This window comes from Neofelis nebulosa, chromosome 6 (genome assembly GCF_028018385.1).
Source record: "Neofelis nebulosa isolate mNeoNeb1 chromosome 6, mNeoNeb1.pri, whole genome shotgun sequence".
Taxonomy (NCBI): domain Eukaryota; kingdom Metazoa; phylum Chordata; class Mammalia; order Carnivora; family Felidae; genus Neofelis; species Neofelis nebulosa.
The window spans coordinates 128,423,762-128,449,222 of NC_080787.1; the positions used below are offsets into that span (position 1 = coordinate 128,423,762).

Consider the following 25,461-nt stretch of genomic DNA (forward strand, 5'->3'; position numbering starts at 1 on the left):
TACACAGATATTTTTTTTAATCATCTGTGCCCCTTAGATTAAAACCTCATAGTTAGAGCAGACTCGTGCCCAGCAGTAATACGTATATAACATATATTTATTTTCAGTGTTGACACATTTTCATTAATCCCATTTGACAAAACCGTCCTAATGATTCTACCACAAAGACTTGGCCAGATCGTCTCCAGATAACAAGTCTGTTTATTTCATCCAGGCTCTTTGAAGATGCTACGGATAAGTTGAACCTCACAGCTTTGGGAGGGTTCCTTTATCAGCTGAAGAAAGCATCGCAGTCCCAGCTCTTCCATTCTGTCACGGACACAGTCGATTACTCTCTGGCAATGCCAGGTAATTCTTTCCCGGGAGAGACTGTGCTATGAGAGTAGCGGGAAACGGCCCAGATCCCTGATAGCAACAGCCCCTCTGAAGACTTGAATCCACATTCCCTTTGCACACGGTACCCTGGCTGAGTTCTGGTGCCGATCTGTCTTCCAGCTGTGAAGTGTGGCAGGGGCAGGGGTGGAGTGACAGTATTATTCTCCATGAATGGAAATGTCGCTGCTGCCGGCACCGTAGGTGTTACTATACCTACAGCAGGTGCTGAGTTGCTCTACTAAGTTTTGTGCTTGCGATGTAGAAAATGGCGTGGCTACTCGGTGCAGATAGCTTCACATGAGGGTGGGACCCCATCTCCATATCACAAACCGTGTCTCTTCGTTCAGCTCAGCGGTGCCTAATTCCACAAGGGACTGGTGGGAGAGAAAAGCGGAAGGGTCAGAAGCCTCCTGCCATCAAGGCATGTCTCGTTAGCGATCAGTCAATATCACCGTCTTCACTGATGAGGCCAAGGGAAAAGGAAAGGTCCTCCTGAAGGGAGCAGAGTTGGACTGAGCTGCCCGTGGGTCCCAAATGGGTGGCAGGTTGCTCACAAATGCAACTGTCCGTCAACAGCCACAGTTGTCGTGCGGAAACAGAGAGCCTCTGTCCTGATGGGTTCAGGCTGGGCATGCGCTGTGGTGGCAAGGTTGGATTGCGCAACATCTGAAGTCCTTTCCATCTTGAGGAATCTGAAGTTCTAAGTGTATATGTTTGGCCTTTTGATCCTTACTGCAGATTCTGATTTGAGAAGTACAACTCTTTCCCCGCTCGTTTTTAACAGACTTTAAAACCCTAGCTATATAAAGCTAACCTCCAGACCCATCAGACGTCCAGAGCATCCCTGAGCCCAGGGGCAGCCTTCAGAGTGTTTTGCATTGGAGAAATCAGCAAGCTCTCAGCTTACAAAAAGCAACGAGCAGGGTCAGAAGGAGGCAGCACACCTAGGAGGAGAAGGCAGCATTTGCTTCGGAATGAATCACACGGGAGTTAAAATGCTGCCTTCACCATTTACCAGCTGCGTTGTCTTGGGCGAGTCAGTCTACCTTCCTGACATTTCATTGTTCTTAATGGCAATAATTACATTTGTTTAAAGCTTGCTTTAAAAAAAAATAACGTGGGGCGCCTGGGTGGCTCAGTCGGTTAAGTGTCCAACTTCAGCTCAGGTCACGATCTCGCGGTCCATGAGTTCGAGCCCCGAGTTGGGCTCTGGGCTGATGGCTCAGAGCCTGGAGCCTGTTTCAGATTCTGTGTCTCCCTCTCTCTGCCCCTCCCCCGTTCATGCTCTGTCTCTCTCTGTCTCAAAAATAAATAAACGTTAAAAAAAATTAAAAAAAATAAAATAACGTGACTGACGACACCTAAAGAACCAGCACAGCATTCGATGGAGAGTAAACATTCGGTGAATGTCAGCGATTATTCTTACTGTCATTTTGAAGTTTATTTGATATGGCAAGATTAATTAGAAAGGAGGAGCGTGATAACGATCAGCATTTTGTAGGCGGCATGAGAGAAGCCAGACCTGAGTGAGAAGAAAGTGACAAGAAGGGAGAAGACCAAGGTGACGGGGCAAAGAAATTGCAAAAGGTCAGAGTAGGCAAGGACTGCACGGAACCAGACAGAGCAGGTTAAACAAGCATGTTATTGAGTGGGCAGGGGCCTGACCTGCTTGGCAAGGGCTTCAGAGGTGCCACTAAGGGCTGGCAAAGTAGAGCATGAGTGACGACAGCAACGAGCTGGGGGGGTGGGGGGGGTCGGTACGTATGTGCCAAGCCCCGCGATGAGCACCATCCTTAAAGTAACTTGAAGAGGTGAGTGCTGTTATCCCCACTTGCACAACCAGAAACGTGGCTTGGAGAGGGAAGTCTCTGGTCCAACCCAGCTTCTAAGTGGCTCAGCCAGGATTTGAGTCCAGGCAGCCGGACTCCCCCGCCCTCCTCCTTAACCACCGCATCATTCCTCCTCATCCACAGCCTTGCTCACACTTGTCACAGCAGGCATTGGGCATCTGCTGGTGACTCGGAGGGGTGGGGTCTGGCCTTGTTGAGTGAGCCACCCTGTCTTGAATCCAGGGTCCTCTCTCCTCTTGCTTGGCCCCCCGCTGACTAATCCTACCGCTCTGGGTACTTTTAGCCTCTCTCTGCGCTCGAATGGGTCCAGCTAGTTCTGTGTTTGGGTGTTCTGGTCTTGCCTTCTTACAGGAGAAGTTAAATCCACCCAAGACCGGAAAAGTGCCCTGCACCTGTTCCGCCTTGGGGATGCCATGCTGAGGATCGTGCGGAGCAAATCGCGGCCGCTGTTCCACGTGATGCGCTGCTGGAGCCTGGTGGCCCCGCACCTGGTGGAGGTGAGCACCTGTGAGCACCTGGAAAGTGAAGCCAGTGCAGGGGGTTCCAGCCAGTGTGCGGACAAAGAGCACTGTGGCCCGAGAGCAGCGCCTGGGCACAAGCATCACGGTTCTCTATCCGTCACGGCACCTAGAGAGTCACCGCAAAGGGCGGTACCACCACGGTGTCACCCTGACCCTCTTTCTTTACAGTTACGCGACTTGGCTAGGTACCTCCCACAGCCGGTTTTTCATTCTTCATGCTCCGGTTTTAACCAAGGCTGGAGCTTCACTTTTTTTTTTTTTTTTTTTAAGTGTATTTATTTAGAGAGAAAGAGAGCATGTATGGGCACAGGGAGAGGAGAGGCAGAAAGCGAGGGAGAGAGAATCCCCCGTCGTGGGGCTCAGTCTCACGAATCGTGAGATGATGTCCTGAGCTGAAATCAAGAGTCAGATGCTCAACCGACTGAGCCACGCAGGCGCCCCAAGGCTTCAGTTTTCTGCGTGATTACACCAATGCCTTTTGCTCCTGCCAGCCTCCCTTTTCTGATAGCTGATTATATATAATCTGGGAAGCACCCTGTAACTAACCATACTTCCTAGTGTTCTCAACAAAATTAATACCGGGGCTCCTTTCACTCTCCCACAAAGCAGTTCATAGGATAAATTCTGTCATACAAACTAAGCATTTCAACACATGACGACTGGCTACTTCTCAGTTGATGGGAAAACTGTTGCCTTGTTTTTCATTAAAAACTATTCTTACTCCTTCTTTAGTGCTCATCTGGTAGAGCTATGTCATAAAATAAAGGTGGCTTTTTTTTTGGAACTTAATTCACTAAACTGAGAACATTCTAGCAAGGAAATAACAACTTGGTCATGGAAGAACCGTGTATCAGTTACCTGTTACACTATAATAAACCACCCCGAAAACCTAGCCATTTAAAACAATAACCATTTACTTAGCTTATGATTCTGTCCGTCAGAAATCTGAGCTGGGCTCAGGGGGGCCCTTCTGGTCTGAACCAGGCTTGGCTGATCTCAGCTCGCCTCGCTTGTACGTCTGTGTTCGGCTGGCTCCCGGTGGCCTTGGCTAGGTGGGCTGGACAAGTGGGCCTCTCTCCGTGGTCTCTCTCCCTTCAGCGGACCAGCCCTGGCTCATTGACGTGGCGTTCTTAGGATTCCCGAGGAAAGCAAGAGGGCAGACCCCGAATCAGAACCACTTTTCAGTTCTCTACTCATGCGATGTTTGGTATTGTCCCATTTTCCAGAGCAGGTCGGACATCCAAGCCCAGGGTCCGTGTGAGAGAGGACTGCTAAAGATCCAAAGACGTGACCCAATCAGAGCACTATCGGTGCAGGTGGCCCGCCTCTCTGAGGGACGATGTCTCATCTGATCTTCATACCTGGGGCATGGCTAAAAATGAGAGCATGGGCAACTCCCCGAACTAGGTTCTGGTGTCTCGATGGTCCATGTGTTCTCTATGCCCAAGAAAACTGAAACGTTATAAGGGGGGAAAAAAAGAAATTACTAGAAGCTCTTGTTTTTCCCGAAATATTAAAGTAAAACTGGAGTTGTGCCTGGTCTTCGGTTAAATGATTAAACATTCAATTTTAGTGTCCTGTTTATCTATACTTGTTCCTTGGATTTTTTTTTTCTCTTTTACTTTAACAGAATTGCTGCTTCTACCTCCCTACAGTGAGGGGGGGGGGGGCGGTTAGGAACCTCAGAAACCATTTTCCCGAAGTCCTGACGGTGTTCTTCTCTCTCACGAATTTCGCAGGCTGCCTGCCATAAGGAAAGACACGTGTCTCAGAAGGCTGTTTCCTTCATCCACGACATACTGACGGAGGTCCTCACCGACTGGAACGAGCCGCCCCATTTTCACTTCAACGAAGCCCTCTTCCGGCCTTTTGAGCGCATCATGCAACTGGAGTTGTGCGACGAGGACGTCCAGGACCAGGTCAGGGTGCCGTTCAAGTCGGCGTCGCCAGCCCCACCGCGGGCTCTTCTTGACTACGCTGGCTGCCACTGCTCTGCGGCCTTTGCAGATTTCATTTTTCTACTAACCCGCCGTGGAATCTGTGACGGAGAGGGGAAGCGCTTTAGCTAACTAGATGCGCGGCTAGTGATGGGTGGCACCGGGGTTCGAAACGGGGCAATCTGGCTGTAGCGGTCTACACTTTCACATACCTCTCCCCTACTCTTGATCACTACAGTACCCTCTGGACACTTCATGCCTAGCGTGACGGTGGGCTAGGAACACAGACCCACGCTCTGAAACCTACCAACAATGTTAAGTAAAGGTTTATAAATCCCTTTGAAGCACGTTGACGCTTTCTGGCAAGAAAGTAAAGAATACTAAGATGTCCAGAACTAAGTAACAAGGGGAAGGCTGGCTTTGCCACGAGGGGATTTGCCATCAGCTGGAGCTGAGTTCTGCTTATCACATTCTTGAGGCCACGGGAATGGGAGACAGATCTCGATGCAAACCTTACAAAACTGGGGTTCACTCAGGCCAAAGGTAAATGAGTAATAAATCCAAGTATCACCGTCCCTGAGGATACTAGCAGCCTCTCCCTAACACTGGCTCTTGATAAAGATTAAAAAAAAACAAAAAAAACAAAAAAAAAACACCTCTGTAGGATTTAAAATTACAAGCTAGGCTTTCTATACGGTCAGCATATGAAATTAGACCACGCTGGTGGACTGAGAAGCCTTATACAGGCACGTGACAGAAGCAACAGAAATTCCTCCAGAGGAACTCTTCTCAAATCGGGTCACAAAAGAATCCCACAAATAAAGTTCCAGCATATGTGACTTCACAGCATTTACAAAATATTACAAAACACACAGGGAAACAAGGCAGCAGTCAGAGGGAACTGCCGAAGGAACAGGTGGTACCATCAGGACTAAAGAGCATTGAAATATTGGCATCTTGGCCTGCAAAATATTAAATAAGAATGCCTAATAAGCTTAAGGAAATGAAAGCAAGGAAAATGCAAGTTAATACCTAAACTCTGAATTGTGGGGGGTGGGGGAGGGATCAATAATAGTGAATTAAATAGTTCAGATCAACTTCCCACAGGGATCGACCAGAAAAAGTTGGATAAAAAATTTTTTTGTTCAATCACTGGAAGGCATTGGAATCCAACTATGTATTCGATAGCTATGAGGCCAGTATCTAGGAGAAAAAGAATACCCAGAGTCTGTACCTGGTGCCTGAGACTACTTTCCGTGAACTGGAGTCCCCTAATCTCAGAAGAGGAAGCTAAAAGATTGACAAACTAAGCAAGATTAGAGTGTTTAATGAAACACTGATCTCTCGGGGCAGAACCGTGAAGAGAAAAGGGGGACGTATTAGGAGGAGGAGTGAAACTTAGACTAGTCATAACGGGGAATAATCCCAATTCCTAACACGAGATGAATGACTGAGAGTTCTAGTGTCAGCCATAGTGCAGAATACCTCTCTGCTAGAAGATGACGTCATCCCAAGGATTCAGATTACTTCTTGATTTGCATGTGCAGTGTCTACATTCAATCAAAAACTAATCAGGCTCATTAGGAAATAATATGTTGAGGCACCTGGGTGGCTCATTCGGGTAAGTGTCCAACTTTGGCTCTCAGGTCATGATCTCGCGACCCGTGAGTTCGAGCCCTGCATCAGGCTCTGTGCTTACACCTCAGAGCCTGGAGCGTGCTTCAGATTCTGTGTTTCCCTCTCTCTCTGCCTGCCTCTCTCTCTTTCTCTCTCTCTCTCAAAAATAAAAGTGAAATGTTTTTAAAAAGGAAATAACATGTCATTGAAAACAAACAAAAAAAAAAAAACAATAAAAATACACACACATGCGTGCATGCTCAGCCAGGGATCCAGACATCAGAGTTACCAGAGACAGACTTTAAAATAACTATGCTTAGCAATCCCTATCAAAATAACACCAGCATTCTTCACAGAGCTAGAACAAACAGTCCTAAAATTTGTATGGAACCAGAAAAGACCCCGAATAGCCAAAGCAATCTTGAAAAAGAAAACCGAAGCTGGAGGCCTCAGAATCCTGAACTTCAAGCTCTATTACAAAGCTGTAATCATCAAGACAGTATGGTACTGGCATAAAAACAGACACTCATATCAATGGAACAGAATAGAGAACCCAGAAATGGACCCAGAAACGTATGGCCAACCAATCTTTGACAAAACAGGAAAGAATATCCAATGGAATAAAGACTGTCTCTTCAGCAAATGGTGCTGGGAAAACTGGACAGCGACATGCAGAAAAATGAGCCTGGACCACTTTCTTACAACATACACAAAAATAAACTCAAAATGGATGAAAGACCTAAATGTAAGACATCAAAATCCTCGAGGAGAAAGCAGGCAAAAACCTCTTTGACTTCGGCCACAGCAGCTTCTTACTCAACATGTCTCTGGAGGCAAGGGAAACAAAAGCAAAAATGAACTATTGGGACCTCATCAAAATAAAAATTTCTGCACGGCAAAGGAAACAATCAGCAAAACTGAAAGGCAACCAACGGAACGGGAGAAGGTATTTGCAAACAACATACCAGATAAAGGGTTAGTATCCAAAATCTATAAAGAACTTATCAAACTCAACAACCAAAAAACAATCCAGTGAAGAAATGGGCAAAAGACATGAATAGACACTTCTCCAAAGAAGACATCCAGATGGCCAACCAACACATGAAGAAATGCTCAACATCACTCATCATCAGGGAAATGCAAATCAAAACCACAGTGAGATACCACCTCGCACCTGTCAGAATGACAAACATTAACAACTCAGGCAACAACAGATGTTGGCGAGAATGCAGAGAGAGAGCATCTCTTTTGTCCTGTTGGTGGAAATGGAAAACTGGTGCAGCCACTCTGGAAAACAGTATGGAGGTTCCTCAAGAAATTAAAAACAGAAGTATCCTAGGACCCAGCAATTGAACTACAAGATATTTATCCAAGGGATACAGGTGTGCTCTTTCAAAGGGGCACATGCACCCCAATGTTTATAGCAGCGCTATCAACAATAGCTAAAATGCGGAAAGAGCCCAAATGTTCACTGAGAGATGAATGGGTAAAGAAGATATGGTATGTATGTATGTATGTATATACATACATGTATGTATGTGTGTGTGTGTGTATACATACATACATACATACATACACACACATGGAGTATTACTCGACAATCAAAAGGAATGAAATCTTGCCATTTGGAACTACATGGATGGAACTAAAGGGTATTATGCTAAGTGAAGTTAATCAGAGAAAGACAAATCTATAACTTCACTCATATGAAGACCTTAAGATACAAAACAGAAGAACATAAGGGAACGGAAGCAAAAATAATATAAAAACAGGGAGGGGGACAAAACATAAGGGACTCTTAAATATAGAGAACAGAGGGTTGCTGGAGGGGTTGTGGGGGGTGGGGATGGGCTAAATGGGTAAGGGGCATTAAGGAATCTATTCCTGAAATCATTGTTGCACTATACGCTAACTTGGATGTAAATTAAAAAATAAGTAAATTATTTTAAAAATTAAAAAAAAATAACTATGCTTAAATATGTTGAGGAAGATTTAGGACAGGAGGGATTTAGGCAATGGTGGCATGAAAAAGTTAACGGATCTTCCTCACAAAAATCAAGTATTAAACAGGACAAAATTGTCAAAAGCAACACTTTCAGGTTTCTAGAGACTGACAAAGGACAGACAACAAATTGAGTAGCATTTGTGTGTAGAAATAGTTTCTGATACAACTTTGGTTGGGAACAGTGGAAGTGCCTGACTTCCTGGCAAAGACCATGCCCATCACCCTTGCTCTCAAGATATTGGCAAGAATAGGAGTTTGACCAGTGTGGAGCTAACTTGGAAAATCATCAGTGTTTCTCCTATAAATGATGGACTTGGTTTGAAGAAGATGAAAAAAGACCATTGGTTTGGCAACTAAACGTGGTGAATTCATTAGGAAGCGAACAGGAGAACCCTGCAACTTTGCTAGCCTAAGGTTGCAGCGAGCAGTGAACCGGTAAGAAACGTAACGTGAGTCTTGGGGGCACCTGGTGGCTCAGTCAGTTAAGCATCCGGCTTCAGCTTAGGTCATGACCTAGCAGTTCGTGAGTTTGAGCCCCACATCGGGCTCCGTGCTGACAGCTCAGAGCCTGAAGCCTGCTTCTGATTCTATGTCTCCCTCTCTTCTCTGCACCGCCCCCACCACTCATGCTCTATCTCTCTCTTTCAGAAATAAATAAACATTAAAAAAAAATTAAAAAAAGGAAATGTAACATGAGTCTCTGAAAACCAGAGACTTAATAGAAAGACGAGATAAGTTCCTTGCACATCTCTGGCTGACTGAAACATGGTGTAAGATAGACCATACAAATACCACCATCAGTAGGGAAAAGCCAGGGAAACTTGAAAACTGGTTAACCTTGGAATATTTTCCTCAATCTACACACATGGATTGGTTGAAGAGAATGGGAGCTTTAAAGGCTCGAGCTATCTGAGCACAACTTCTTCCCGCTTCATCAGCTGACCACTAACCTATGCAGACATGGGGATGAATACGAGATAGTAAAGCTAAGGCATGACAAATTTAAAAAAAAAAAAAAAACTGAGCCAGACTTTGGCTTCTCATACATAGGAAGAGATGTTGCACAGTGTAAGTCCAACCCGTTATTAAAAAAAAATCAGAAAAATTAATCAGAATTCAGCATTGCTACACTCTATTATATAAAATGTCAAATTTACAGAAAAAAAAAAGAAAAAAAATGCAAAGAGACCAAAAAAAGAGTGACACATTGAGAGGGGAGGCAAACAAACAAACAAACAAACAGAAAGTGACTTAGAATGAGCCCAGATATTGGTGGTGAGGGACAGTCTTTAGAATAGCTATTATAAATATGTTCAAAGAATGAAAGGAAAATATGATGACAATGACTCAAAAATAGTCTAAAGAAATGAAAACTATTTGGAATGGCAGAAGAATTCGTGAACTTTGAAGGTAGATTGGTAGAAATTATCCATTCTAAAGATTGGAGAGGATTGTTTGACCAGAAACAAAACCTTGAAGACCTGTGGGAAAATATCAAGCTTACAAGGCATGGGAGTTCAGAGATAGATGAGAAAGACAACGGGTGAGAAAACATATTTCAAAAAATAATGGAACCCCAATTAGCATCAATACATAGAGATCCACAGTAGATACATTATAGTCAAACTGCTCAAAGACAAAACCTTGAGAGCAGCAAGAGAAAAATAGTTCATTACTACAATAAGATTAATTGCTGCTTTTCCAGAGAGAATGAAAGCCAGAAGATAATGCAATGATCTATTGAAAGTGCTGGAAGAAAAAAAAAAAAAAAAAAAAGTCAGTGAATAATTTAGAGTAATTACCCTTCAAAGATAACGATGAAGTAAAAGCATTCTCAGATAAACAAAAATTGAAAGAATTTCTTGCTAACAGACCTATAAGAAATACTAAATGTGGCTCAGTCGGTTAAGCATGCGACTTCAGCTCAGGTTGTGAGCTCATGGTTCGTGAGTTTGAGCCCCACATCAGGCTTACCGCTGTCAGCACAAAGCCCCCTTTGGATCCTCTGTCCCCCTCCCTCTCTGCCCCTCCCTTGCTTGTGCGCTCTTTTTCTCAAAAATAAAGGGTTTAAAAAAGGAAACACTAAGTGAATTCCTTCAGACTAAAAGGAGGTAACAAGACAGTAAATCAGTTTTACAAGAAGAAATGGTTCTTATGTGAGTAAATATAAAAAGATTTATGTATTTTTTCTTTTTGTTTTAAAAATAATGTTTAGAGCGCTAATTCTGACACTCTATTTTTGGATTTATTAAATATAAAAATATAAATAACCATAACAGAACAAAGGGTGAGAAAACGAAACTATTTAGAAGCAAATTTGCTGTATTTTGCCAGAATTACGTCAGTATTAACTTGAAGAATATCGTGATGAATTAAGGATGTATATTATCCCTAGGGCAACAGTCAAGAGAATAACACAAATAATAAATTAAAAGTAGATAAAGGATTCCATACAATTTGACAATAAATTTCATATTAAAAACATGTTTAACACAAAAGAAGGCAGTAAAGGAGGAACAGAGGAACAAAAATCACATTATATGTGGAAAACAAATAATAAAATGACAGACCTAAATAAGACATCGTTAATAATAGCATTCAATATGTGTTGGCAAAAAGATGCTCAATGTCATTAGTCATTAAGGAAATGCAAATCAAAACCACAATGGGATATCACTTCAAACCCACTAGAATTACTCCAAGATAAAAGATACTAAGTTTTGATGAGAATGTGGAGAAGTCAAAACTCCCATGTGCCACTGACAGAAAGGTTAAATGCACCACCATGGAAAACAGTCTGGCAGTTCCTCCAAAGGTACGTACCCAAGAAAAATGAAAATATATATCCGTATAAATCTAGACACAAGCATTCATAGTAATGTTATTCATAATAGCCAGAGAGTTGGAAACAACGTAAATTCCATCTGCTAATAAATGGATAAATGTGGTATTTCCATATAATAAAATATTATTTGGCAATAAAAAAAAAAAATGAGTTCTGATTTGTGCTACAACATGGATGAACCTTAGAAACCTGACACTAAGTGAAAAAGGCCAGTCACAGAAGGCCACATTTTGTATGATTGCATTTATGTAAAATGTCAATCGATAATAAGCACATCAGTAGAGATACAAAGTAGGCCAAGGATTGCCTGGAGTGGAGGGTAGGGTTGGGTGGGAAGGATGACTGTCCCCAGGTGCTGACTTTGGTGGACACAGGCAGGTAATGAAAATGCTCTAAAACTAGACTACTGATTAGATTGCTGCACAACTCCTTGAATATGCTAAAAAAAAAAAAAAGTTATACAGTATAAATGGGTCGATCTTATGGTATGTGATTTATGTCTCAAAGATGTTAGAAAACACGAATTGACTAAAAGTATCAAAAGGCAGAGATTCTAAGACTGGACAAAGCAAGAAGATATTATAATATGCAGGTGACAAGAGACAGATTTTAGATTCAAAGGCACAAACAGATTGCAAGTAAAATATTGGAAACGATATGCCATGCAGGTGGCTGTATTGATGTCAGGCAAAATGCACACTAATATGGTGAATATTACTAGAAATAATCTTTGGGACCTTGCGTTAGGCAAAGATTTCTCAGAAGCGACACCAACATGAAGGCACCTGGTGGTTCAGTTGGTTGAGCGTCCGACTTAGGCTTACGTCATGATCTCACGGTTTGTGAGTTCAAGCCCCACATCAGGCTTTGTACTGACAGCGCAGAGCCTGCTTGGGATTCTCTCTCCCTGCCTCTCCCCTGCTTATGCTGTCTCTCTCTCTCTCTCTCTCTCAAAAATAAAAATTTAAAAAAAAGAAATGACACCAACATGATCCATAAGAAGAGAAATTGATGAATTAGGTTTCATCAAAATTTGGGGCGCCTGGGTGGCGCAGTCGGTTAAGCGTCCGACTTCAGCCAGGTCACGATCTCGCGGTCCGTGAGTTCGAGCCCCGCGTCAGGCTCTGGGCTGATGGCTCGGAGCCTGGAGCCTGTTTCCGATTCTGTGTCTCCCTCTCTCTCTCTGCCCCTCCCCCGTTCATGCTCTGTCTCTCTCTGTCCCAAAAATAAATAAAAAACGTTGAAAAAAAAATTAAAAAAAAAAAAATTAAAAACGTGTTCTTCAAAAGACACCATTAAAAAATAAAAAGACAAGGCCAAACTATTTCCAAATATGTATAAATCCTATATCTCAGGAAAGACCTGAATCTAATAGTCTTTTTTTTTTTTTTGGATGTGTGTTTATTTTTGAGAGAGGGAGAGAAACAGAGCATGAGCCGGGGGGCAGGGGGAGGGCAGAGACGGGGGGGGGGGGGGACACTGAACCAAAGCAGGCTCCAGGCTCTGAGCTGTCAACACAGAGCCTGACACGGGGCTTGAACTCGCAAACTACGAGCTCATGACCTGAGCCGAAGCCGGGTGTTCAACTGACTGAGCCACCCAGGCGCCCCAGGAAAGACCTGAATCTAGAATACATAAAGAACTCTAATAACTCATTAAAAAAAAGTCAATAATGAGAAGACAAAAACCCAATTTAAAAAAAAAAGCCAGCAGAACATTTGTGGATGGCTAACAGGCGTGTGAACAGTTGCTCAACAGTGGAAGTCTTTAGCAGAATGCAAATCAATGCAATGTGGCTGCTCATGTAGATTTTTGAGTGAGTTTGGCTGAATTCTGGTGTTTCTTTTTCACTGGCACTGATCCAGATATAGGGACCGGAGAAGCGTATCCCCCTTTCCAGAAATTCTCCTGCTGCTTGTAAGGAAGAAGTTTTAAGTGCTACTTCCTTTGCCTCCGCCAGGTCGTCACATCCATCGGCGAGCTGGTTGAAGTGTGTTCCACCCAGATCCAGTCAGGATGGAGGTCCTTGTTCAGTGCCCTGGAAACGGTGCACAGTGGGAACAAGTCTGAAGTGAAGGAGTATCTGGTCGGTGATTACTCCATGGGTAAGAACGTGTGTTCGTCTCGTATCCCGAAACTTTACTGAACGCTTTTATGAGTTCTACAGTTTGGGAGGAGTTTCTAAATAAAACATACCACATAATCTGCAAACAGGCAATGGTACTTCTTCCTTTCTGATTTGGATGCATTTTATCTTTTCCTGCCTAGTTGCTCTGGGTAGCATTTCCAGTCCTCTGTTAAGTGAGGGTAGTGAGAGGGAAGTATATGTGGATGATTCTTGTTATAAAGCATTCGTTCTTGATGTCAGTTTTCATGCTACCTAAAGAAACAGAGCAATAGGGAAGTCCGCCATGCAGCCATGTTTTTCCGGCAGGGAACAATTTGGTAGAGCAGGGACACACGTCCTGAGTTCTGCCAGCAGGCCAAGAACCCTGAGCATGATGAATCAGGCCCTGCTCTTATGGACAGATTAGACAGAAGACTGACACTCCCGTTTGTTGTTTCAGTTACACCTATCCGCGTTGAGTTCATTCCTAAAGCCAAAAAGGAAAACATTATTCACTTGCTAGTAAGAAGCAGGAAAGCATCATCATGTAGTAGAATCCCAGTTAAGGAAATTGGCTTTGGCTGGAAATGGATGGGGACCCATAGAGCATGCCCAGCAACCATGGGTATTCTGTCAGTGCGTGGTCCCCAAGACTACTGATACGTTCAGAAACCAACCAGAGGGGTTCATGGGACTCAGCCTATAGTTATACTAAGTCTTGTTGCATGGCTCAGATTTATTACGTGGCTCACAGCCGAGATTTATCATGGCAACGTACTAAGGACAGGCCAGAGGATCAGAGCAAAAAAATCAGAGAATCTTGGGACATCCCTGTGCAGGTTTCGTGTGCTCTCTGCCTCCCATGAGGGTCCCACAGAGCATACTCTTCCCCAGTAGTGAAAATGCAGTAACATGAGGCTGTTTCTTCCCAGCAAAGCCCATTAGAGACCCAGCTAAGAGCTGGCCACATGGGTACCCTCTACCTAGCACCCACCAAAATCCCAGATTCCCCAAAGGAAAGCAAGTATTCGGAATAAACCATGTTGTTTGCACAGTCTAGGCACCGTGAACCACCCTTATCAGTTAACTGTTGCCCGGGAATATTCTGAGAACCCAGTTCCCAGATACCAATCAAGGAAAAATCTTGCAAAGCAGGCCTTCTAAGAATAGCAGTCTCAAGCCTGTGAACTCTTTTCTGCACAGTTATGAGTCAATCAGAATACGCCATCAGGGCTTTTCTAAAACCTTCCCTTCCCTGTAATTGTGTGTGCAGGAGAATCCCAGAGGCCCGCATGTTTCACTACCCTGTAGACTCACACGTGGCCTCAGCCCTGCATTCGGCTGTTTGCCCTCATCTCTGGTCTACCGAGGTCTTGGTGTTTGTAGCCTTCCTGCAGCTCCCCCTGCAGGCAAAGCTGAGAAAGACAGTACTGTGCGCTCCGTCAAAAGGCCAGGGATTTCCTCCAATAGGTCTTTTCCAAGACCCCATGGAAGATGCTGAGAGTATGGACAGCCTGAAGGGTAGACTTCATTTTCTTACAATCCTACAACCTCCTCCCCTCAGGAAAAGGCCAAGCTCCAGTGTTTGATGTATTTGAAGCTTTTCTCAATACCGACAACATCCAGGTCTTCGCCAATGCAGCCACGAGTTACATCATGTGCCTTATGAAGTTTGTCAAAGGACTGGGTAAGTGGGGTCTTCTTTCCATGCCTCGTGGCGGCTGGGGGCCCCGTCCTGGATGACTTTGTGTGGAAGGGCCCGGAGACAGGCCCAAGAACAAGCTTGGCAACAAGCAAGCAAGCAAGCCCGGGCGATATGCAGGTGGCAGTGTGCTGTCTACTCAGGAGCAGAAAACTTACTGTGAAAGCAGCTTGGATTCCGTCCAGGGTTGCTGTCATTCATCGTGTTCACGGGACACTCTTGCAGCACGTTTTCAATCTATGTGTTATTTTGCTCCAACTTCTTTTTGAGTCTCAGAATATCCGGTACTGTATTCAGTAACTGCCCCGATGCGGGAACTACGATCCTCCATGTCCCATAATTGGCGGCCTCCGCCTGAGTTCCCAGCTCCTCCTAAAAAAAAAAAAAAAAAATCAAGCGTGCCTTCCCCTAGGCCTTGTTAATCATAAAATTTCTCTGGAATGTCAAAGTCCCCCTTCTCTGAGGCCTTGTGGGTGTCAGAGTCTACTAAGTTGATTTTCTGCTTAATTTAGCAATACTTTAACAAAGTAGAGTCCTGCTATATCACACGACCTGCTGTAGCAGGTTTCTATAAAGCGCAAGCTACCTGGGATGAGAGGGGAGGGCAGTTAGTTTCTGCCAGCAGTTTCTAAAACCAGAAATTTTAGAAGGAACTTAAATCTTAAAGTTTTGAGAACTTCGCCCTGGAGTGCTCTGAGACATGGAGGCTAAGAACAATTTAAATAAGGGCAATATAAAGTTCATAATATATATATTTTTAAATTTTTGCTAAATAATTCACAATTCCTTTGCAAAAGAAAACTGGACACAGAGAAATGAGATGACTTCACTCACGCTCCCTTTTTTTTTAGGGACCAGGAACAAAATGCAAGTTTCAGGATAGCGCCTGAAGGCAACAAGTCTGATCTGTAGACCATTGTTGTTGTAGTCTATTATTTATCATATATGCTTTATTCTCTTATTACGTACACCCTGGGAAACAGAGGACTGAGCGGAAGGGTAACCATCACAGCTGCTCGCTTCTTGATGTTACAAATTGGGCTTCAGAGGAAGATTTCTTCTGAAGCACAGCATACGATTTTTTAATTCTGCTGTATGTTAAATAGAAGCCAAATAATCTTAATCATAAGAAGAACTTAAAGTATGCATCTTTGTATTAGGTAGTAGAAAATTCAGCTTTTGTTTGAGAAAAACTCACTCCTGCGTATCTCCTTTGTTCCCATATGACTACCACACTCCCAATACTGGATGGGGGAAGGGGGCGGCCCTCACAGCACGTGATACTCTGCGACACCAGCTGGGTGTCCTACAATCCAATTCAATTCTGACACTACCCAGAGTTAGCGCAGACTCCACAGGTTAGGGGCTCAGTCCCCCCAAGGCTGCCCCCCACTTCACATGCCAAGCACAAGTAGGTCCCCAGGTTACCCACAACTCTGACTCGGCTACAAATACTTCCCATAACCCCTGCCCCTTGGATTTGGTTATTTGTTAGAACAACTCACCAAACTCAGGGGAACTTGTGTACCAGTTTATCATATGATGGATATGATAAAAGATACAGGTGAACGGCCAAAGGAGATACATATGGCAAGGTCCACAAGGGTCCCAAACACAGGAGCTTCTGTCCTCACGGAGTTGAGGTGTGCTCCCCTCCCAGCATGTAGATGTGCTCACGAACCCAGAAGATCTCTGAACCCCATGCTTTGGGGATTTTTATGGAGGCTTCATCACGTAGGCATGATATATCTTTAACTCTGTTTAGGAGTTAGGAAGGGGATGTTCTAGTCATGGCTTGATCTTCCTGGTGACCAGTCCACATCCAGAAGCCCACCGGCTGTTGCCTCAATCAGAACAATAGATATTCCTACCATCCAGGAAATTCCAAGGCTGTAGGAGCTCTGTGTCAGGAATTGGAGTCAAAGACTAAATATCAGAACAAAAGATGCTTCTAGTACTCTTGTCGCTTGGGAAGTGACAAAGGTTTTAGGAGCGATGTGCCAGGAACCGGGAGCAGAGACCGGTATATGTGTTTGCTATTATATCACAGTCTTATATTTTCATTGAAGAGTCATAATGTCTTCATTATGTGCCTGCTATGCGGGCACATCTATGTGAAGATAGAAAGATGAATAAAATATGGGAGAGGTTCCTGCCTGTGAGACGCTCACAGGCTCTTCTAGGAAACACATATAAATCGATTGTTACAATTCAGTAAGATGAATATTCTCATGGAGGCTAGTAAAAAAAAAAAAAAAAAAAAAAAAAAAAAAAAAAAAAAAAAAAAAAGACACGTAAGCTGAAATGAATAAGCCGCTGAGACAGATGTTTGGTAGCGGGGGCTAGGTGCAAGCTTCAAAGGGGAAGTGACATTTGAACTTGGTGGGGTAAGCCGTGGGTTTACTTTCCTAAAGACAAAGCACACTGAAGGTGCCCACATAAGAGGGATGGTGGGTGATCAGTTGGAAAGAAAGGAAGGGGCAGTTGCGAAGGGTGCCGCGTGCCAAGTCAAGGAATCCAGAATGTGCGGGGAGGGTTATTAAGTAAAGAGTACTCCAGTCACATGCACGCTTAGACACTAAACTCTGGCAGGCACATCTCCCCATACGTGGGTGCGAGAAGCTGCGGGCAGGCGGACTGTGGAGAGAATGCTCTAGCACATGGCAGAGGTGGGGTCTGTAGGGCTTGTCACCGAATGGGGGCTCAGGGAGGGGGAACCGAGGATGGCTCCCGTTCCCCACGTTTCATACAAAGGCTGGTGCTGCCCAGAGTTAGGACATTCAAAAGGAGAGCAGGTTAGGTGTGGAGGAGAGGAGAAGGTATTGACGTTGGACCTTTGGACCTGTTGAACTTCTGTGAAACTCCACTCGAGGGGAGATGCCTAACAGCGTGTCACAAATGTGAGATTTTCTCTTAAGGAGGGAGTTAAGGGCAGCAAATGGAGATGCAGAATTATCGGGATGCACAAGGAGGATGGTTTTTTCTGTGAATTATAAGGTGGAGTTATTTGTACGGAGCATGGAGCATGGAGCCCCGGGGGGTACTCAGGGGCCTCCAGTACAGCCCTGCTGGCTGTGGACGGCCCCGGACTCCAGGGGGCGCCACTTGCATAGACTTTGATGTGTACCGCGGCGGCCTTGGTTAAAACCAACAAAAAAACTTTGGGAAGGCTCACTGTGATCAACAGGCTAAGAAAGGAACGTATTTTTAATTCCCGCTTGGCTTATTCAACATGAATTTGATCTGTGCTGTGTTTTCACGTTGTGAAGTGTGCTGATCCAAACCGAGGGTTGGCAAACAATTGGCAAAAAAAAAAAAAAATTTCTTTTATAAAGTTTATCGGAACACAGCCATGATCATTTGTCTGTAGCTATTTTTGTGCTTCGACAGTAGATTTGAGAAGGTGTTACAAAAACAAGGGAACCTGCAAAGCCTGAAGTATTTCCTGTCTAACCTGTACAGAAAAAGGTGATCCTTGATCTAAAATACAAGTGTTTATCTCTTCTTTTTAAAGGAGAAACATGCCTCTTTGTCTGAATTTTAACTAATGCCTAGTAACTAGGTCTCTTTACCCCCGGGCGAGGGTGCTAGTTGCTACCCTTGTAGACAATGGGAAACAATTATGGTATCAGTGGAACAAAGTTACTAAAACTATGTGAATAGATTCATTGCATGAGAAGAATGATAATCCTCGACTAGTATTTACCTATAGAAAATCTAGATGCCCTCTACAGATCTGCGAAATCTCTAGATATATACCACCAAAAAAATAAAAAAGAAAGAAAAATCATTTCAACTCAATTCAGTCATCTCAGTCCCCAAGCCCCAGATGTTTAGATCATCCCAGAGCCTTTATTTATCATCACTATTTAGTGCTGAGCACTGGTAGTCGATGGGTTCTTTTCCAAACAGAGAGGCCTGGCGCTTCATTCCAGCCCAACATGTGGCTTGTCGCCAGGATTCTCCTTAATCATCAAGCTTCAGAGTCATACCGACAGCAGCAGGGGCACAGTGAAGTGAGTTACAGGCTGTCCAGGTACAAAACAACAGCGTCCAGCCACCGTGGGTACTGTGGTAGAACCCAGAAAAAGTGTCCATTGAGGAGACTCACAAAATGGAATGTTCCCAACAAAATAAGATGCACGCTGTGATCCCAACTGTGTTTAAGATGCACACGTGCAGAGGGGAGAAAGGACTGTCTCCGGGGTTGCAGAGCTTGGGGTAACTTTTTCTTGTTATTTCAGTAGACATTTATTGAGCCAAGGCCATGTGGCTCAACAGGTCTCCTGTTGAAGGAGGAAGGCGAGAGTAATTTTGTCGATCTCTGTCCGCCAGGGGAAGTGGACTGTAAAGAAATAGGAGACTGTGTCCCAGGACCGGGAGCCACGTCCCCGGACCTGTGCCTGCCTGCCCTGGATTACCTCCGGCGCTGCTCTCAGGTACCGGGGGCGGTGCTTGCATGCAGCTCTAGTATAAATTTTTGTCCCCACCCCTTCCAGGAAGGAAAGGAAGAAAGTAATGGAAATATACTAGAACGCACAACTGAACTGCAATCTCTCAAACTCCTCATTTACACTCAGACGCAGGAACCATCCTAATCTCTATGTTTGAGTCAGGCTGTAAGGAAGGGAGTCATGAGGTCTCGGGAAGTCCTCACGATAGGACCAGAACGTGGACGGTGGGGATGCGGCCAGTGGAGAGAGACAGAAACAAAAGAGGGATGCAGTCGGCCAAGATCTAGTGAAGAAATCCCATGCAACAGCGCTCATCCAAGTCAACAGCGACCTTCATTGTGCGAAATCCAGTCACTGCCAATATCTGCGTCCAACGCTGCCGGACCAGAGGATGGTCCCTCCTGAAGCCCTTTCTTGCCCACCCCTCCCCTCCCCAGGCTTCAGTGATACCCTGTCTCAGTAGTTGTAGTCCTGTCTTTGTGGGTTCTGTCCCCAGGCCTCTTCTGGACTGTGGAACCCCTCCCATGGTGATAGCAGGTATAGCATGAAGCCCCAGGACTGTAGAAAGGATACCCAGCCCCCGCCTCTTCCCCCAGCTGCCTCCACCAGGCCCCACTCACAACAGAACCGCAGCCACCTTTTCACCCTCAGATCCTTCCTTCTCGCTCTGGGCTCCAGCCACATGGACTTTTTGCCCCTCAGATACACGGTGCCTTACCGCTCAGGGCTATTGCCCTCTCCTCTGCCTAGAATTTCCCCTCCCTGGATCTCTGTGGGATGCTGCTTCTCTTGATCTCATCAGGAACATCACCTCCTCAGAGAGACCAGAGCTATGAACCAACTCCCTGCCAACATTCCCACATACCCCGGTCATTCTAGTATCACCTAATTGTTTCTATAGCCTTTATGTCCGAAATTATTATTGTAAGACCCCCCCCCCCCCCAAGGACAGGAATTTTTTCTGTCTCCCTCACAGCTGTTTTCCTGGCTTCTGGAACAGGACAGGCCCAGCAGGCCAATTCTAATTCCTGAGGCTCCAGGGGAGTTTGGCCCAGGAATGCGGATTCCTGGGCGACAGGCTCCACAGCAGTGAGAGGGGAATGTGGAACCCAGGGCAGTCTGTCAGTTCTGCTTCCTCTCCCTTCATCTCTCCCACCTGGCCCACACAATCCTTCGTTCCCCCACTTACTGTTGGCCTCAGTGCCTTGGTGTCGACTGAAGGGAAGGGGAAATCAAAGTCTAGTATCCCATTTACCTATAGACTCTCTCCTCAGCGATCCCCATAGAATACTCCCCCCATAGGCAAAAACTCTTGACCTGTTTTGTGGTTCCCTGGGAAGGTTTACAAAAGCCTATAAGATTCATAGGCAATTGAGATGCTGAACAAGTATCCCTAGAGTCTTTTTCTCCACCTTGTGGTTTGTACTGAATGCCGTCTCACCCCCTCCATGGGAGAGATGCCTCCAAATCCCAACCAACCTTAGAACCTTCATACGTTGAGAGCTTTTCTGGTTTTCCCTAACATGAATATGGCTGGTATATAATTTTATTCTTCATTAACACCCAGAGTGCAGCTTTTTCCAATATATAATTGCATTTGATATTTCGTTCTTTAGTTGCTGGCCAAAATCTACAAAATGCCGTTGAAGCCAATATTCCTTAGCGGGCGACTCGCTAGCTTGCCTCGAAGACTTCAGGAGCAGTCGGCGAGCAGTGAGGATGGCATTGAGTCAGTCCTGTCTGATTTTGATGACGACACTGGTAAGTTAGTTGACTGGACCGAAATACTTTCATATTCCCAGAAGCTTAAGTCATGAGTTCAGTAACTTACAGATCATAAGAATGATCATCCATTTCTGTTGCTATTGTTTTTAATTCTAATAGAACACGGCTACCTAAAGTTTCCATGGACTCTTTAAAAACATCATTTGAGGGGCGCCTGGGTGGCGCAGTTGGTTAAGTGGCCGACTTCGGCTCAGGTCACGATCTCGCGGTCCGTGAGTTCGAGCCCCGCGTCGGGCTCTGGGCTGATGGCTCGGAGCCTGCTTCCGATTCTGTGTCTCCCTCTCTCTCTGCCCCTCCCCCGTTCATGCTCTGTCTCTCTCTGTCTCAAAAATAAATAAACGTTAAAAAAAAAAAAAAAAAACATCATTTGATGTCTTGTCTCCAAACCCATCCTTTTTAGTTTCCATCGAAACTCAGTGTGAACAGAGTGCAGCTTCCGCTAAATATAGTTTCTAACTCTGAATTCTCTATAATTTAGTAAATTGGGATGTGGTTGCATTGGTACTTAAATTGGCTGGTAATTGTCTTTAATACCTTCTAGGAAACACAATCATTATATAATTACTTCCTGCAGGACTCTTTGGTTAGAGACTGGGGAAATTAAGCCACTACTGAAGAGAGAATCTATTTGTGGCTGGTGGAACTGAAGGCTCATTAAAAGAATAATTTCAAAGAATGTGTTTCAAATTAGTTCCCATGTAATTTCCCGAGGATTGGAGTTCAGTCTAGTAACTTGGGGACATTTTCAGACGGGTTAACTCATGCTCACACTTGTCTTCTGAGTCCGTCGACCCTGCCCTGTTCTAGATCTAGAAATAGAAATTATGTCCTTAAAGGAGTCTATTATGCATCACAGGTTGTTTCAAACCCTTGCAGAAGGACTTTCGGGGGGAGGTTTTTTACATTTGCTTTTTATTTGTTTTTCATTTTTGTTTTCTTTTTCTATTATAAATCCACTTATGAGAGCAGTGAGAGGATTGACAGTCTTCCATAGGGATTATAGACACTAAAACCTCACTAGTTTAGAATAGGTGTAAGGAAGAACCATAGGAAAGAATAATGGAGAGGACAGTGAAAATATTGGAAATAGGCTGGGTGTTGCCTAATAGAGGTTTCATTTAATGATTAGTTAAGAATAATTTGTACTTAGCCTCTTAAACCTCCAGTCCAGACCATTATAAACAGAAACTAACGTTGTTTATCTATAATATAGTCTTTAAAACAGTTGTACATGGTTTGTGTAGGGTCGCTGTCAGGAATCCCCTTTCCATTTGTGCAAACCATTAATCCATTGTTTTTCCTAGGCAGCCCATCTTTGTATGGATAAGTTACCGCCAACCACCTCTCTAAAGTTTTCCACGTTATCAATTCATTAGGCCTTTAAACTACATATAGCTATGTAGCTATAGCTAAATATAGCTAGACCAGAGAAAAGAAAGGCAAAGGCTTTAAGTTAGTCTTAAAAATTAATGCATTCTTAGATGCTATTCCTTTGGTTTCCAAGAGCCAATAATTTCCTTTTTTTTTTTTTTTTTTTTTTTTTTTTGCCTATGGAAATTTCAGACATGGCTAAAACTAGACAGAATGGTATAATGAACCTTCATCTACCCATCATCCAGCTTCATCTACTGTATATTTACACACACACGCACACCCTCCCTCTGTTCCCTCCGCTTCCTCTGTCTTAGATCAAATCACTATAGCATTTCATCTGAAAATGTTTCAGTATGTGTTCTTCACAGATAACAAACATAACCATTAATTCCATGACCACACCTAAAAATAATAATTCTTGAACATCAAATATCCATTCAGTGTTACCATTTCCTATTTTCTTATGTCAGTTAATTTTCAGGATTCACATAAGATCCACACTACATGTTTGGCTGATAGGTCTGTTAAATCCCTTTCTAGATTTTCCTCTTCAACTCTTTTTCACTCCTTTGCAATTCATTTGTTAAAGAAGTATGGTCCAGTGTCCCATGGAGTTTTCCATGTGGACTTTATTGGTTATACCCCTTCTAGTGGTGCATAACATGTGATTCTGTCCTCTAAACTTCCTGCAAGTTAGCTTGTTCACACCTGCTTACATTTTGAGGTTCATAAGCATTTGTCACCTGATTTTATTTATTGGCCATGGGTTTGGTTTTGCTTCCTATTAATAGGCATATTCAAAACTTTGGAAGTAATTTTTTCAATGGGAATTTTTTAAAGTTTATTTATTATGAGAGAGCGTGTAAGCATGAGCAGGGGAGGGGCAGAGAGAGAGAGAGGGAGAGAGAGAATCACAAGCCCGACAAAGGGTTCAATCCCACAAACTGTGAGATCATGACCTGAGCCAAAATCAAGAGTCAGATTCTCAACTGACCGAGTCACCCAGATGCGCCAATTTAATGGGCATATTTAAATATTTTTTTTTAACATTTATTTTATTTTTGAGACAGAGAGAGACAGAGCATGAATGGGGGAGGGTCAGAGAGAGGGAGACACAGAATCTGAAACAGGCTCCAGGCTCTGGGCTGTCAGCACAGAGCCCGACGCGGGGCTCGAACTCACGGACCGTGAGATCATGACCTGAGCCGAAGTCGGCCGCTTAACCGACTGAGCCACCCAGGCGCCCCTTAATGGGCATATTTAAAAGCTATCATCTTCTGATGCAGTCACATTTCACAGGAAAATTAGAAGTATTAAAAATAAAATGGAGAGTGGGCTTTTTTTGTATTCTATTTTAGGTCCTTTTGGATTAAGCTAGAGAAACTGAGTCCTTTCTCTGTATCAGTTATCTGATCTGCAGGTTGACGTATTTCCAAAGGCAGTGGTGAACTGGAGTGTTGGCTCAGGTAGTGCTTATGTAAATGGCAAAACTAAAATTATTTACATCTAATAAAAAGAATCTCATGCTTTTTCCCTTGCCTAGTAGTGCGCAACACTAAAAATATCTTATTTTAAAAATGAAACTTCAGGGGCTCCTGGGTGGCACAGTCCCTTAAGCCTCTGACTTTGGATTTCAACTCAGGTCATGATCTCCGGGTTTGTGAGACTGAGCCCTGCGTCGGGCTCTAAGCTGACAGCACAGAGCCTGCTTGGGACGCTCTGTCTCCCTCTTTCTCTGCCCCTCCCCCACTCTCTCGTGCATGCACATGTTCTTTCTCCAAATAAATAAACATTTTTTAAAAATAAAAAAATAAAAATGAAATCTGAAGAGGAGCAAGAAGAGTTGTGTACTGAGAAGTGTGCTGCCTGGGCTTACGATTCTGTTGATGCCGTGAGCACCGTTCCCTGCCTGTGAGCGATACAGGCAGTGATTTGCGTGGACGCAGGACGAGAGAGTGCGAGCAGCACCAAGTGCAATGTGGACCCGTAAATTCAAAATGATGTATAGATTGCAAAAAAAAGAAAAAAAAAAAAAAAAGGAGACACTGGGGCTGAATGAGAGAAAAGCAAAGAAAATAGACTAGCACACATACGCAACAAAAGAAAAACATGGATGGCTCAGACTTCACCAAAATTAAAGACTTTTGTGCATCAAAGGACATGATCCAGAAAGTGAAAGGACAGTCGAAAGAATAGAACATATTTGTAAGTCCTATTTCTGATAAGGTTTTAATATCGAGACTCTATAAAGAATTCCTACAACCCAACAAGACAACACAAGTTAAAAATGGGCAAAGGACACGAATTTCTCAGACTATGTAACAAATGGCCGATCAGCGCATGAAAAGATGCTCAACGTCATTCGTCATTAGGGAAATCTAAATCAAAACCACAGTGAAGCACCAGTTCACACCCACTAGAACGGCTACAGTTAGAACAAAAGATAAAATAAACATTGTCAGGGACCTGGAAAAATTGGAACCTTCACGGGAGTATAAAATGGTGTGGCCTTTATGGAAAACAGTTCGGTACTTCTTCAAAAAGCTAAACAGAATGACCAGGTGATCCAGGAATTTCTCTCCTGGGTCTAGATCCTAAGGAATTGAGAGACTGAAACAGATGCTTACACTCTCATGCTCACTGAAGCCGTATTCACCATAAGCCAAAGGTGGAAACCACACCTTGTCTCTCGACAGATAGACAGACAAAACATGACACAACACACAGGACAACGTGGACGGACCCTGAACACATTATGCTAAGTGAGATAAGCCAGACACAGAAACAAATACTGTGTGATTCCGCTTATGTGAAATATCCAGAATAGGCACATTCATACAGACAGAAAGTAGAGTAGACTTTTCAGTCTACAGTCTCTCAATTGCTTGG

At 44.0% G+C, this 25,461-nt stretch overlaps 1 protein-coding gene across 6 annotated transcripts in view; it reads left to right on the top strand.

Moving 5' to 3' along the window:
• ARFGEF3 (ARFGEF family member 3) overlaps positions 1-25,461 on the top strand; it is a 183,751-nt gene that overhangs the window by 132,816 nt on the left and 25,474 nt on the right. For all 6 annotated transcript variants that reach the window (XM_058735422.1, XM_058735423.1, XM_058735424.1 and 3 more), the window contains 7 exons: positions 215-348; positions 2,577-2,722; positions 4,486-4,665; positions 13,111-13,255; positions 14,822-14,944; positions 19,295-19,398; positions 21,030-21,174. In XM_058735422.1, coding sequence (XP_058591405.1) covers positions 215-348; positions 2,577-2,722; positions 4,486-4,665; positions 13,111-13,255; positions 14,822-14,944; positions 19,295-19,398; positions 21,030-21,174 — 977 coding nt within the window. The remainder of the gene's footprint in view (positions 1-214; positions 349-2,576; positions 2,723-4,485; positions 4,666-13,110; positions 13,256-14,821; positions 14,945-19,294; positions 19,399-21,029; positions 21,175-25,461) is intronic.